This window comes from Cnephaeus nilssonii, assembly GCF_951640355.1.
Source record: "Cnephaeus nilssonii genome assembly, chromosome: 13".
Classification (NCBI taxonomy): domain Eukaryota; kingdom Metazoa; phylum Chordata; class Mammalia; order Chiroptera; family Vespertilionidae; genus Cnephaeus; species Cnephaeus nilssonii.
Window position 1 is genome coordinate 31,541,014 of NC_137084.1, and position 15,117 is coordinate 31,556,130.

Consider the following 15,117-nt stretch of genomic DNA (forward strand, 5'->3'; position numbering starts at 1 on the left):
GTGTATACCAAAAAATGTGAAATGTTGTGTTGGCGGTGAAACCTTTCTTCATCTTTTACAGATAATTTATAAAAATAAATGCCCTTGTGTATGGGCCTTTTCTATTACTTTCCCCCAGAAGTTAGGGTGTATGTAATGTTATATGGTAGTCAGATTTTAAGAGAATATCTAAGTTATTCTGCATTTCCTGAAATGAACTCTAGACAGGTGGTGTGCTAAATATATACTGCTCAGGTACCTCATCTTGTTTTCCCTGAAGGCTGTCCTCACATTTACTTTTGTAGTGAAACAACTTCAGTTGTACCTGATGCTTCTTTTGTGGCTTCTCTGGGAAGAGCTAGGAGGTAGAAATTGGATCTCATACTTCTCTGGATTTTGAAATAAAGGGGCAGTGACATCCTTATCTTATCTCACAATCATCTGTAAAAGAATATAATTAAATGTTGACCATTTAGGCTAACCAAAAATAGCATGGTAGGGAAATCATGGATAGTGAACATACAAAAAATATTTGTTATGAAATTTACTGTGTAAAAACTACAGCCGCTTGACTGCCATGGCTCAGTGGTTGAGCATTGACCCCGGGGGATTGGGCCTAAGCTGGCAGTCAGACATCCCTATGGCAGCCTGGGACCCCTCGGGGGATGTCCGACTAATGGCTTAGGCCCATGGGGAGTGGGCCTAAGCCGTTAGTCGGACATCCTTAGCACTGCTGCAAAGGCAGGAGAGGCTCCCGCCACTGCCACTGTGCTGGCCAGCCAAGAGCCGGCTTCTGACTGAGCGGTGCTCACTCTGTGGAAGTGCACTGATCACCAGGGGGCAGCTCCTCCATTGAGTGTCTGCCCCCCTGGTGGTCAGTGCGCATCATAGCGACCGGTCGTTTCACCATTAGGTCAATTTGCATATTGCCCTTTTATTATATAGGATAGTGATGTCATATATTTAAAAAAGATATGTAAGATAGTATACATTGATTGTTGAATAAGTGGTATAAAATACATTTTCAGAGCACTTATTAGATGTGATTAGGAGAAGGGTGGATCATAGCTACCTAAAATAGTTTCAGTTGGTTTCCTAGAGATATGAAAGCAAGGTGAGGGAAGTATGGCAAGGAAAAGGCTGGGAGGCAGTAATAAATGAAGTCTGAGTATATCAGTCTAGTTAGAGTAAAGGTTAAAGTGTGGACTACCAGCAGATAAGTTTAGAAAGATTGGTTGGATTTGGATGGAGGGCTTTGAATGCCAGAGTCAGGAGTTTGGACATGTTTTGGTCATCAGGGAAGAGCTACTGACTTTTCTTGATCTGATAAAGGGAGTGTTTGTAAGCTTGATTTGGAGAGGGGAGATACTGAAATTAGAAAAACCAGGTTAGAGTCTGTTGCAAGAGCCTAGGTAGGAAGTATAATAAAGTCCTGTACTAAGGTATTCTGAGTATGGTAAAAAGTATGAGCTTAAGAAACATTATTAAGGAAGAGTTGATGAAGCTCAGTGACAGGCTAGCAGTGGGGATCAAAGATTTAAAAGAAGAGATGGATATAGTGTTCATGTTTTACACTTGGATGATTCTGAGAATGATGCTTTTCTGAATGTGAATGAATGAGGGAGGGTGTTGAGGAAAATAATGATGCGTCTAATTTTAAGTTTGTTGACTATGATATAGCAAAGTACATCTTGGTATAAATATCTAGCAGTCATTTGAGGACTGTTGTATTGCAAGGAAATGAGAGAGAGATCAGTGTTGGGGATATAGATGTAAAAATCATATGATTTAGATGTTAAGGAATGAGATGTTTGGTAGAAAGAATATACAGAAAGAATAATGTTTAGGTTGGTAGCATTAACATGCAAGTACGATTTCTGTGATTATCTTTTCATCTTAATTTTAAAATATACGCTAATTTGCACACCTCTTCTCTCCAATTTTCCCTTTCTCTTTCTTTCCAATATTATTGATGGTCTGCAATGTGGTGTGCACTGTGTCAGGTACTGGGAATCCAGTAATGGACAAGACAGACATGATCCCTGTTCTTATGGAACATATAGACTAAGCTTCTTTTTATATATAAAATGAAATCCTTTTAAGTTTGCTATTTTTCTTCCACTTACTTTATGCTTATGATAGTATCTCTGCAAGCCTCTCTGGGTCTGGAAAACATTCTCTGACAACAGGTTTCCTTTTTTGTTTTCTTGCTGATACTTATTATTATTATTATTATATTGTAACAAATGTTATATAGGAGCATAATTTTAGGAATGTATCAAGTTGTTCATCATTGAAGTTTAAAAAAAGCACTGATTATACCTCCTTTACTGGGAAGTTTTTATTGTGTTAAGCTTATAACTATGATCCCTTGAAAAAACCTTTGTTATATTACTTGCAAGTTGGCAAGGTCAAGAAAAAAAGTCTTTTCTTAAATGATGTGAAATTTATCTCAAATCACCATACGACTTCCAAATAGAGATCGGACTTTCCCCTTTTTCCTGTTCCTCCCATCCTTATTCTGCTTCTGATTTAACCACCAAGTCAATCCAGTGTTTTCATCCAACCTTTTCTCCTAAAAAAATAACGCTTCCCTAACTAATTGGAAGAATGAAGGAACAGGATTGCAGTGTGAGAGTGATTGGCCATTTCAGATGTGTAAACGATGAAGGCATCATTCTAAGGAATGATCTATCCGACTGCAAATGTCTGAATTTATCCACGAGGGTTCAAGCTCGTTGTTGATGGTCCCTGATTCATTCCACTTTTCCTCTGTTGCACTTCTCCCCTCTCTCCCTTAACCGACCCATTTTTGGGTTAGAGGATTTTAAATGATATTATTTAGAACAGAGGTATCAGGCAAAAATGGAATATTAGGCATTAGCTTGTAAGTATGGTGTACTTTTCTGATAAAAATAAGGCATTGTTAATGAAAGAAGAAAATCCCTATGTTATGAGTGTTTTGAGAATGGGAAGGGTAGTTTTTGATACATTGGAAGAAAGATGTACATATGAATGTTTAAAATTTTGAGTTAGATAGTTTTGTTTGTTTGGATCAACATTTATATTTATAAGTTAGGAATCTTCAAGGTAAGGAAGAAGAATGTGGAATTTTCAGTGCTTTAATACTAACCCAGCGTTGGGTTAACTGAAATCACTTTGATAGTGAACCAATCTTGTCACCAAATTTGGGTGACAATTCCAGATATGGAGTATCTCAATAATAGTTGTGGACATATATCCTAGGCTTGGTTATTTTTCTAAACTTGGATAAAGATGCTACATCGATTTTGTGAGGTAAACCTTCAACCTCAAAAATACAGGCTACTTTAGAAGACAAAAATAAAGCATAACCTTTTTCTCTTCAGGAAAAATTAAGACAAAAGCTTTTGAGGTTGGATCCAACCTGTGTATTCAACCTTCAGAAATGTTTCTAGGCTAGAAAGAAATCTCTGAAAGCATGGTTTTTCTAATGGATGTGCTGCTGATGTACACTTAACATTATCAGCCCAAATGGCAGTGATACAATTTGCTTGCCATCTACTCTTGTCTGGAAAGTTGTGGTGCTCTTAATTGGTATTTGTATTCACTTTGTATGAATTGGTCTTTCTTGTTGTTTTTCATTTTAATTTAATGTAAGACTAATAAATCTTATTGTTAAATAACATAATCATAGCATTCAGCATTAAAATGCACTCCTTTTGGGGGGAACACAGATAGATGTGTTTACTCTGCAGAGGGATTTAGATTTGATTTTTTGTTTTCTTCATGGTAATTATGTTTGCACTTTGCTGATCACTAGTTGTACATTATTACAATGGAAGGTGACAATTTGATTGTCTTCAATTGGAGAAACAAGTAATTTTATATTCACTAAGCTGTCAGGTAACACTAACTCACAGTACTAAGAGCTCCTGGCATTGTGGCTTGGCACCTATATTTAACTGCTTTGATGCTTGTGTAACCTCTGCTGAATCAGAAATACTTTGCCTGCTGGAAATGGTTTTCAGGGTTGTACAATGAGGTTTTCATTAAGTAGACAAACTGAAAATGAACTGCAAAGCCACAGTTGTTTCTCTCCTCCCCTTCCCCTTCACCCCTCCTCCTTCACTTCCACTCTCCTTCCCTCCCCCTTCCTCTTCCTCCTCTTATTAGACTGGAACCTGAAATTTATACCTTATGTCATTATATAAAAGAGAGAAATTGCTGGATTGCTTTGGATATAATGCCTTCTACTCTGTCTGGAAAGTTGTGGTGCTCTTATTAGTATTTGAATTCACTGTTTATGAATTGGTCTAAAGGAGAACTCCAGAGATTAGCTTCTTTATATAATTTTGTTCATTGTCACCTGGTGTGAGCCTTCATTTTTTTTTGAAACATTCTAGACAGTTTCAATTTTTTTCCTGGCAGTATTAAGCAGTGAAAAAGAGAGGTAAGAATGAAAAAGTATACAGTGACAACTTCCTACCTTTTCTTTATGAGAAGTTATTGCTCTGGTTTATAATTGTTATTAATAGTTGGATAAAATATCTTGTAATTGGGCTTCCATACTAGTGTCTTTCAAGCGGGCAAAGGCATGTTTGGTTTTCACTTTAGCAATTACGATTCTCATTTCGTGTGAAGAGGAAATTCAAAGTGGACGTATATAAATAAATTCATTCTCTTATTATTTTATACAGCTTTCTTTCACTCAAGCCATAATAAGCAAGGTCTTTAAGTTGAGGTATAAAGTCATTGTGCTTGAATGAAGTCCTCCGATTTAGTGTATATTTATAATAGCTATTGTTTGGTTTTGCTCTTAATGTTGTGACTGATTTTATTTATATATTTTGGGCCCCGCTTTCCAAACCAAAGATCCCAACAAGTTTCTGGTAAATAATCTGTGAGAAAAATTCAATATTATCTCTATCAGGCAAAAATTACAGATAGAGGTTACATGAAATCAAGTTGTTTTGATCCTGGGAAGAAACTGGATACTCAAGAACACATGTAGTAATTATAGGTTTTCCATAGGCAGTTCGGCAGGCAGTCCAATGGTTAGGCTGGTCGCCTGCCTCTTCCAGCAGATACCAACCGATTAGACAGAGGTGATTACGTGATGTAACATTATCAGGAGAAACAATTCATGAGTCAAAGCATTCCAAGACATATGAGCTCTAGTCCAAAGAACAGTCTTAAGCTATATAAAGTGACAGTAATATTGTCAGCTAAATATAAACTCTAGAAACACAAACTTTGATGACTTGAGAAGAATCTGTTCCAGGTAATCCCTGTTTTGTAAGAACCTCAGAAGGCCTTTGGAGACAATTTTGGTGCTTTGGTGTGAAAAATTAGAAGCCTTAGATAAGCCAAATTCCATTAATTTAAGACCCTTCTTAGACATACTTCAAGGGCTTCAAGCACATTTCATTTGCCTTATCTCGACTGCTTTGACAGCTATCTCAAATCAGTGAGTTTTCTTCCAACAGATATTGTCTGCATATGTTACCATATATGTTCTGAAAGAGCCACTGCAAACTTTAAAAGATTGGCTTATAACTCTCCAAGGTAGTTCTGAAAGCAGTTACCTTCTTTTTCACTAAATTTTTCTTATTAAACAGATGGAAGAGAGAGAAAAACCTGGCAGAAACCGTGGGAAGTTAGAGAGGGTGCAGTACGGGGTGGGGGGGGGGGCGGGGGGAGTGAGAAGAGGTAGTGCCAGATAAAACAATACAAGGAATCACGAACAGCCTTTACCCAAATGAAGCAGGAAAAGTGTTACAAGGATGTCTTCATTTTAAGTCTGGAATCAGGCTTCCTCCCTCAGCCCGCCCCCTGCCCATCTTTAAATGTGGGAATTAGAGGTATAGGACAGTTTTAAATCATTCTTTGCCCTAGGTTGGGTGGCCTGGCATCCTTAGCAGGGGTTCCTGGGTATTGCACGTTTTGGCAGCTGAACGCATCTGTTACTCATGCTCCTTAAAATGAGAGACACTGTTGCATTTTTTGAAAATTAGTTGTTTATTTCTCAGTATCAGATCAATTGTGGGATTAAATTAACAGTAAATTATCTGACTGAAATAAGTCTACCTTGGTAGCCTGGGGCCGAGTTGCAAAAATAAATGTGAACGTTGGTCTGAATTTTTAATATTTTCTTTATGTAAACCAGCTATTAAAATGTTGTTTTGTGTTCAAAACAGGGCTCCTTTTGAATAAATGTAACACACCTAAAAAGTGAATACCATTTGGTAATAATCTTAGAAGTAATGAGAACAGTTTAAAAAATCAAATTAAAAATATTGTTCTAATAAATTCAAGGCTCCTTTCTATAGTTAAGTTCCAGAGATAGTTTGGAGACAGATTCTTTTCAAGCAGTAGTAAAGAAAAAAAAAAGTAATTTTGAGTGGCTATGCCTTATGAGAAAGTTGTTTTAAAATAATCCTAACTTTTAAACATATACAAATGACTGTTTTTTAAAAATAGCATAAAATCAGAAAGGCTTAACGTTCTAGAAAGTATGCTTTTCTGAGATAGAGGATTTACTGTGTAGATATCTAGTCCTCCCCATTTTATAAAGTCTTAGACAAGCTAATCTTGATTTCTTGTTCAAAGATATGAAGTAAATTTACTGTCTGAGTAAGTTTTAATGGTCTAAACATTCAGATTTGATACTGGGGTTTTGGAGTAAAATAATTATCATCTTTCTAGAGACACTCCTACTAACTTCCTAGAAAACATTATCAATTACAGGAGACTATCTCTGACATTCTCATTCCCAAAAGTCCTAAGCCCTGAAGTTCTTTCCAATGGCCTGGCATCCTGGGAATTCACTTGATCTGCTGGGCAGAGACATTTCAAACTCAGGAACACATGATGAGAATTTAGTTTTATGTGTCCCAAAGATATGTAATTCTCTTTGGAGGTTTTACTTGATAATAGCTATGCCCCAGAAAACCATCTTGTTTAACCAATGTGATAAGTTGACAATGTAGTTTTTCTCTCTGATTATAATGTACTCTGTGTAGTCAATACACTGGTACCATGTGAGTGTAATTTCCTCTTTTATTTTATCTCCAATGCACTGTATTATAAATAAACAGTTAAAAAAAACACCAAACAAATCTGTTGCATCTCCTTTTAAGATTGTACCACTGTAGACACTTGTTCTAGTAAAGTAGAATTGGGCACATTTGATTGCATTTAAATTTTTCATGCTTCAGCAGTTTGGCTGGGAGCACAGTAAAGAAAAATCCCATGAGCGAGGATCGTTTAGAATAATAGAACTTGATTTTGTGTATTATAGCGGCAACATTTGCGCTGCTTTAGTTAGGGTTGTGTCAGCACTTCCATTATAACCCCCTGTTTTCACGGGGTATAACTAGGGAGATTTTTTTTTTTAATACAAATTAAAAAAACAATTCCTTTGAATGATTTTTAAGTTATAGTGCAAAAATAAAGCAAAGTAAAGTCACATGGAAATTGACCATTTTTACAAGAATTTTGTTCTTTTGCCTATTAGTTATATATGGCAGCAGCTAAAGTAAGATACCATTCTAATGCACTGGGGGGTGTGTGTGTGTGTGACATTTTTTGTAATGGAAAATTACTGATATGAGCAAGAAAAATAAAAGTAAGCATCTGATGTGACAATGTAAAACATTAAAACGGGCGTATATTTGATTTATGAATTTCTAAAGGAGGGCAGTCATGGTGAAATGGTTATAGTAAAAGCATTACCAAGAGTCTTTGCAGCTTCTAGAATTCTGTGTAGTAAAATATTTCAAAAGGGGAAGTTAAAGTAAAGAAATGAAATGAATAAATATGTAATCAGTAAATTGAAGGACTCTTTAATAAAGTAATTGTGCAAAAAATAATCAGTAAATTGAATCAAATAATCAGTGAATCTGACTTATTTAATAAACTGCATTAAAATGAATTTGTGCACACTTTCCTTTTAAAAATACAACACACCACCACTCCAAACAAAAACTACCGCAAAACCAAATAAAAAACAAACCTGAAACAAGCCCAGCAATTTTGTCAAAAGGAAATGCCCAGAGTGGAGCAATAACTAGCTAAAAGAACAAAATCACCCTTTTCTCTGCTAACAACATATTTGAGAACTGTAGCAAATACAAGAAATTTAAGTAAAATATAGTACGGAAAAGTATTCTTCTTGGAATAAAAAAAAAAAAAAGTTAATTCCTTTGCTAAAGGCCAGGATTGCAAGTTGAGTATGCCTTCCTTGGTTGTTAACCATTATTATCTTATCTTCCTCTCTCCGTGTCCCCTAATGATGGTGTGAACTGAGGCTGAGCAGTCAGATTTAATATTGGCATTTTTTTGGCTGCATATCTTTTATTTGCAACCTTGATGCCCATTCATATTTGTAGGTACAAAATAAAAGACAAATTGTGTGATGTTATAAATAGGTAACTTTCCTGAATGGTCACTGGAGGAATCGCCACCAGGCTGTTGATGAAGTAGAGGTGAAGCCCTTCCTCACTAATTGTATTCAGCGTGTAATTTCCAAACTTCCCTCTGAATTTTGATTTTCAATTAACACTCCTCATTTGAAGATAATTTTCTATTTAATGTAATTGCAGGAAATAATTTATTGGCTGATTAAGACTGAGGGCCCAGCCTTCCTTAAGAAAACACTCTAACAAACCAGCCTTGAAACTCAACTCATGGCTTTGGACAGATTTAGTCTATTTTTACAGCTGCATGGTTGTGTTTAATTAGGATTGTGCACCATTGTTCATTGGTGCAGTTTTGCAGTTGGAATTATTCTTAAGAGACTTTTGTGTTCTGTGTCATGATTAATTTATACTAAAGCAACAATCACAGATAATGCTATTGGAAGCAGCCAAGTCACTTTATAATAAGAGGATGTTTTTTGGGAAGCTAAAGTCCCTCTGAGTTTTGGATTATGACTTTCAATTGTATTGAGCTGTTTTAAAAAGCAGCAGTAAATTCATTCTTTTGTTTTTAATGTGAATGATTACATTATTGGTACTGTCATTATTGAACTATGAAAACATTCTTGTTGTTTATGACAGGCTCTTGATAAACTTGCAGGACAGTTATAATTTGCCTGGTTTTATGATAGTATTTATGAGGCCAATGAAGTAAGCTCAAGAGTGATTCATGTAGACTAAGAAACATCCTTTGGTATCATTTTTCCTAAGTGTGTATACACAAGTCCCTTTGTTAGTATTTTTAGAAATTGGTCAAGAATATACTTATCTGATTCTTTGATATAGTGCTCTTTAAAGCATTTTATTCTTCTCAAAGAAAATATACACATTCACCATTGTATTTTCTAGTATCAAGTCTAATAGATGAAATTTTTATATTTGTAGAATGGTTATTATAAGTAGGTATCAGCATTTTAATATGTTTCAAAGCACTTCAAAAGCCTATAATACTTTTATTTAGAACCCTGCATAATTAGATTAGCTAATCTTATCTTAATTTTTTCACTGTAGGATACTAAATATGAGCCCCCTCATTAATTGTGAGAAATTTAGCATTAGCTGTTAAATCCTATGTGAAACATGGGCTGCTACATAAAAACTACTGTTTAAATTGGAATTAACTTAATTATTTTTCTTTGCACTTGATATTTCCTTCACTGCAATATTCATGAAAGCATGTGACAGATTTGTAAATTTAACTGTTAATCTCAGATTTCTGGACCCTTTAATCAGTATTTATTTGTCTAGAAACAGTACTAGCAAGTTAATGATTTGCTAATTTGAAAAATGCTCATGTGGTTTCCTATGTTAACTGATTTGTGCATTTTAAAAAAATGGTATGAAATCAATTAATGTTAAAAAGCAATTAAGGTAGAGATTTTATTCCTTTCGTTACACAGCAATTTTAGAACTAATTATGCTATAAACCAAAAATGACATAAAGTTTTAGAAAAGATGCCCAATTGCCTTTTATTTTATTTTAAAAACTTTTGGTGGTTTTATTTCTAGACATTTTGCTACGAAAATCATCTTGATAAAGTGATATCATAAGAGTTTTGGATTCTGTTTAGTAATAATGATTTTTCTGGCTGTATACAAAAGCACAGAATGGAGACCTTGTGCTGAATATAGTTTACTTATAGGTACATAGATGAATATTCAGTAATTGTTTGTGGAGTATTAAAATATTATGCATTGTAGGCATTTTACTATTTTCATACTAAATGCTTTGAATCTGGTATATACTTTCTAATATAAAATAGTAGCATAGTTATTTCATAAGCTCAATTCAAATGTTATAAAACTACCTTGAGACTAATCTAACAGTATCAGCCATTCAATCAATATGTCACTTAAAAGCTAAATTACAGCAGTTGACACAGCTTGAAGGTCTTTAGAAAAGGGTCCCATTGACACTAAACAGTGTTAGGCCTAACACTCAATACAAGGTGTAAACTCAGAAGTCAGGACCAAATTTGCCTAGACTTTCATCATAGATAACCTGCCTTCCTGGTTTTATTTTCTTCTTTTGTTCCAATATAAAGCATAAGCAAAATGTGGATATATGTACTTTCAAATCATCTTCCAAACTGGCTCATTTGCCAGTTCATTCATTCTTTTTTTATTTTTATTTTTTCATGGCTAGGCAAATCAACAAAATTACTCTCAAGAAGCTTATAATCTAGTTGGGATAACTGGGGGGAATTTACACACATACATATACTACACATATTATGAAAACTTATTCCATAAACACTTTATTTATGGATTGGTAAGAGAGAAAATATGCAGCAATCACCGGGAAGAGTTTTGCGAGTTAAAATCAAAGAGGAGAAGTGGAACAGATAAGCTGAGAGTTCTTTTTCAGTGGTTTAGAGTATATGGTAAACATCTCTGAAGTTAGAGAATTTTTCTTTTTTTCGGAATAGTCAAATGTAAGGGATATTTTTTTTCATGGACAGTCCTTTTGAATTCATGCTGTTTCCTTCTTCTGCAGAAGAATGTCTTCCAAGCAAGCCACCTCTCCATTTGCCTGTTCAGCTGATGGAGAGGAAGCGATGACCCAAGATTTGACCTCAAGGGAAAAGGAAGAGGGCAGTGATCAACATGTGGCCTCCCATCTGCCTCTGCACCCTATAATGCACAACAAACCTCACTCTGAGGAGCTACCAACACTTGTCAATACCATTCAACAAGATGCTGACTGGGACAGCATTCTGTCGTCTCAGCAAAGAATGGTGAGCTTTTAAAATCTGGCCACTGTTGCTAAGTGTGTCCATTAGTATGGCCTCATTACAAACAGGTGTTTTAGAGAAAGCCCAAAATACATATCATTACAGTACATTGTGTTCAGATCATAAAACAACCACCATATATATTATTAATATTACTCTAACTGGGGAAAATTGGAATATGGTTTTTGGTTTAGTCTTTAACCATTATTAGGTCATCTTGCCAAAAAAATTAATTTAATTTGGGGGAAGATTTGGTTGTCATATTCTCTGAACCTCTGAATTTAAGGTGATGAAGTTGATAATACCACAAAATAGGTATGATCAAATGAAGTGTGGCTGTGTATTAATGTAAAAAAATTATATTAAGCAAACATGTCTATGGGAATGAGATCATATGGAAAACACATCTTCAGTGAGTAAGTGCAGGTATTTATCATTTTACAGTAATTTTTTATTTATAATTAAGATTTTTCTCACTTAAATGCCTATAGATTAATTTCAAAAGGACATAGCTTCTCAGTATCATTCCATCAGATGGTAGAAGTTTTCTGTAAAGGTAGAAGCAACAACATCAAATACATGTAGTGTGTTAGCCAGCTTTCTCATGTTAAATTCCATCATTAACCATCAAAACAGAGTCCATAGCAGGTGACATTCATTGTCTAATGTACAGCAAATACACTTATTTTTTTAAGCATCTAGAACTGACCAAAATCTTAACATATTTTATTTGATTAGGAATTTTAAAATTTGTTTTATATATCTTAACTTTTGGTTAAGTTAATGAAAAGTATTTTAAGTGGGCAGTTAGGAAAAGTTTTATTCCTTAATTAAAAAATAAGATAATATTTAAAAATGCCTTTACTACTAATAACATATATTTAAATTCTTGCCCTATGCTTAATGTCTCAACCAATTTAAAGATCTGATTTTATAATATGCGGATGCAGACCCTTCTTTTTTAGATGATTTTGTAGACATAACTAGTGCTCTGGAGCAGTAGGTGAGATGTAGGGGATTGGAAGAAAAACAAGACTTTTCTAGACTAACTCTAGGGTATCATCATTTTATAATTAGATAGAATCACTGGAAGATTTATTTTCCTTGAATAGGGAGAACAGAAAAGGTATGATAAAGCAAGACTAAAAGTCCATTTTTCTGCTTGAACTTGAGTGCTTCATTTCATACCTCCAAGATAGCATGGATGAAATAGATATCCAGTCACTGCCACTAGCTTTTGGCAAGATATTAGGGCTATGTTTTATTTTTGTTTCAACAAATATTTATATAACACCTTCTCTGAGCGCAGCATTCTACTGGGTGCTGTTGAACAAAACATACATGAATATACCTTCATGGAATTTATATCCAGGAGAGGGAACAAAAATCCTACTTAATGAAGAGGGATATGCAAATTGACCATCACACCATCTCAAAGATGGCGGTGCCCATAGCCAAAGATGGCAGTGCCCAGTCCACTCAGCCCTGCCGGAGTCCCCCAGTCCTTTCAGCTCTGCCCGGGGGGGGGGGGGGTGGCAGGTGCCCGGTATGGCCAGACCCTCCCTCAGCCGCCCAACCACCTAGGGCCGGCCTGAGGCACAGGCAAGCCTCAAATGGCGCTGCCCAACTGATGCCTGAGGCACAGGTAGGCCTCAGATGGCGGCTGCCCAGCTGATGCCTGAGGCACAGGTAAGCCTTGGATGGCAGCTGCTCAGCCAACACCTGAGGAGCAGGCAAGCCTTGCATGGTGCTGCCTAGCTGCCCAGGGCTGCCCGAGGCTCAGGTAACCAGGGCCGGCCAAGGCTTGCACTGCCGGCAGTGGCAGCAGCAGAAGTATGATGTGGGCATCGCCTTCCCCTGATCACCGGGTCACCTCCTGTCCCTGAGGGCTCCCAGACTGTGAGGGGGGGCAGGCTGGGCTGAGGGACCCCCCCCCCCCCCGCACTGGGCCTCTAGTAAATATATAATTAAGATTGTGATATGTGTTATACGCATGTATGCATACCCCATGGACACAGACAATAGTGTGGGGAAAGCCTGGGGTGGCTCAGTGGCTGGGTGGAAGGGATAAATGGGAATAAAATGGAGGACATCTGTAATACTGTCAACAATAAATTTAAAAAAATGTGATATGTGTTAGGAAGGAAAATAACAGAATGGTAAGTTAATGAAATAAACTTCATTTAGAATGGATAGATAGGAATGTACTTGCTGACCTAAGGATAAGAGGAACTAGTCAGGCAAAGAATAGAAGAAAGAGAAAAAATAGCAGAGGGAATAACATGTATGAAATATTTGAGGTGAGAAAAATATAGCTGAGTTTCAGGAAATTCAAGATAGTGTTTGTGGCTGGAGTGTAATAAGTAAGGATGCAATGTAGCATCAGATCTGGTTGGAGAGATTGGTAGGGGCTATATCGAACAAGACCTTGTAGATAACATTGGAAGTGAGATTTGATTCTGAGTGCAATGGAAAGGCATTGAAGGGTTTAAGAATATTTCAAGCAGATAATTCTAGCTGTAGTATGAATGGATTGGAGGGAGACCTGTTGGGAGGCTATTTAAGAAAACCAGGTAAGAGATGATAGCAGCTTGGATTAGGCCAATGGGATAGAGAGATATGTTTTTGATTTTATGTCAAATATAGCTATGGACAGATAAAAATAATTAAATTGGAATATGTAGGTTGAATCAGAAATAATACAGTTCAAAATTTACTTCTTCAGAGAACTCTGCTTATTTTTCGCAGTTAAATTTTGTGTGTATCTTGGCAAGTGCCAAATTGCTTCAGCGAGTTATTCCCAAAGTTTTATGATCTAAAATTTTGTTAGAAAATAGATATTAATGATGTGCTTAGCAAATTATATTAAGTGGAATTTATGGTAGTATAAAATAAAGTTTAAATTTACAAATATATGTTAGTCTAAAAGAAATCATCCTTGTTTTCAAACTTTCACTCTCTTTTGATATCAAGCTTTGCTTTCCACTGAACCTTTTGTGTATTCTGAATTTCTGGAAGCCAAAATATTTTGTTTTAATTCCCACTCTATAGTATTTCCCAGCTGTGTACGTCTACGGTATAGTAAAGGGATTTAACAAATGGGAAATAGCAGCTGCATTTGGAAATCCCCTTTGTGCTCCCTTTTCATTCAATAGATTCAATACTGTGTACTGTGTAAGAACTGTAACATCAGACCTGAAATGACTTATATTGCAAGTATTATATCACCAAACAATTTTTTTTACAGGAAAGAAAAACAATAGAAGGATTTTAGGTTTCTGGGCAGTCCTGCAAACCTACATTGTGTGTGTGTGTGTTTGTGTGTGTGTGTGTGTGGTGTGTTGGGGTGGAGGGACTGTGACAAAAGTAAAATTTAGTCAATATTTTTTACCCCATTCTACTTTCAAGTAAATGTAAATAAAGTCCAAAAGGATTGTTATGAAGTTAAACGAAACTTGTAGTTCTCCTCAATGGATCATATCTGTTACTGACTGTAATTGAACCCCATAAAATAGTTGTGGGGAAATAAAATTTAAAAGAAAGTCTAAAAATCAACAAAAATCCTATTAGCACCTATTCGGTTTCCATTGCTATTTAGTTTCTGTGACGGTCCTCACTCACGAACAGTTAGAAACAGGCACTAAAAAGTTTCTTATCTACTGGGTTCAGAAGGCATTTAAATTGAAATATCTAGACCACAGAGGAGCTTTTCTGTAGAGGAGAGTAAAGACAAAGCAGAGAAGTTCTGCTAACCCCCACTGCCTGATCAGACACAAAATCTTTAAATGTTAAAATTCTGATTCTTTATTTTGAGGTGGAATTATAGTAAAATATGAGAGACCACGCAGTTTCAAACAAAGAAAATTCATGGCATAAGTAAAGAAGGAAAATAGAAATTTTAGAGATCACCATTCAAAGACCAATTTGAGATAAAAAAGTTTTAG

General features: G+C 35.8%; 1 protein-coding gene across 20 annotated transcripts in view; it reads left to right on the top strand.

Annotated features, from left to right (window-relative positions):
- SOX6 (SRY-box transcription factor 6) overlaps nt 1-15,117 on the top strand; it is a 558,867-nt gene that overhangs the window by 224,563 nt on the left and 319,187 nt on the right. For all 20 annotated transcript variants that reach the window (XM_079789455.1, XM_079789470.1, XM_079789454.1 and 17 more), the window contains one exon: nt 10,936-11,176. In XM_079789455.1, coding sequence (XP_079645581.1) covers nt 10,940-11,176 — 237 coding nt within the window. In that variant the 5' untranslated portion in view covers nt 10,936-10,939. The remainder of the gene's footprint in view (nt 1-10,935; nt 11,177-15,117) is intronic.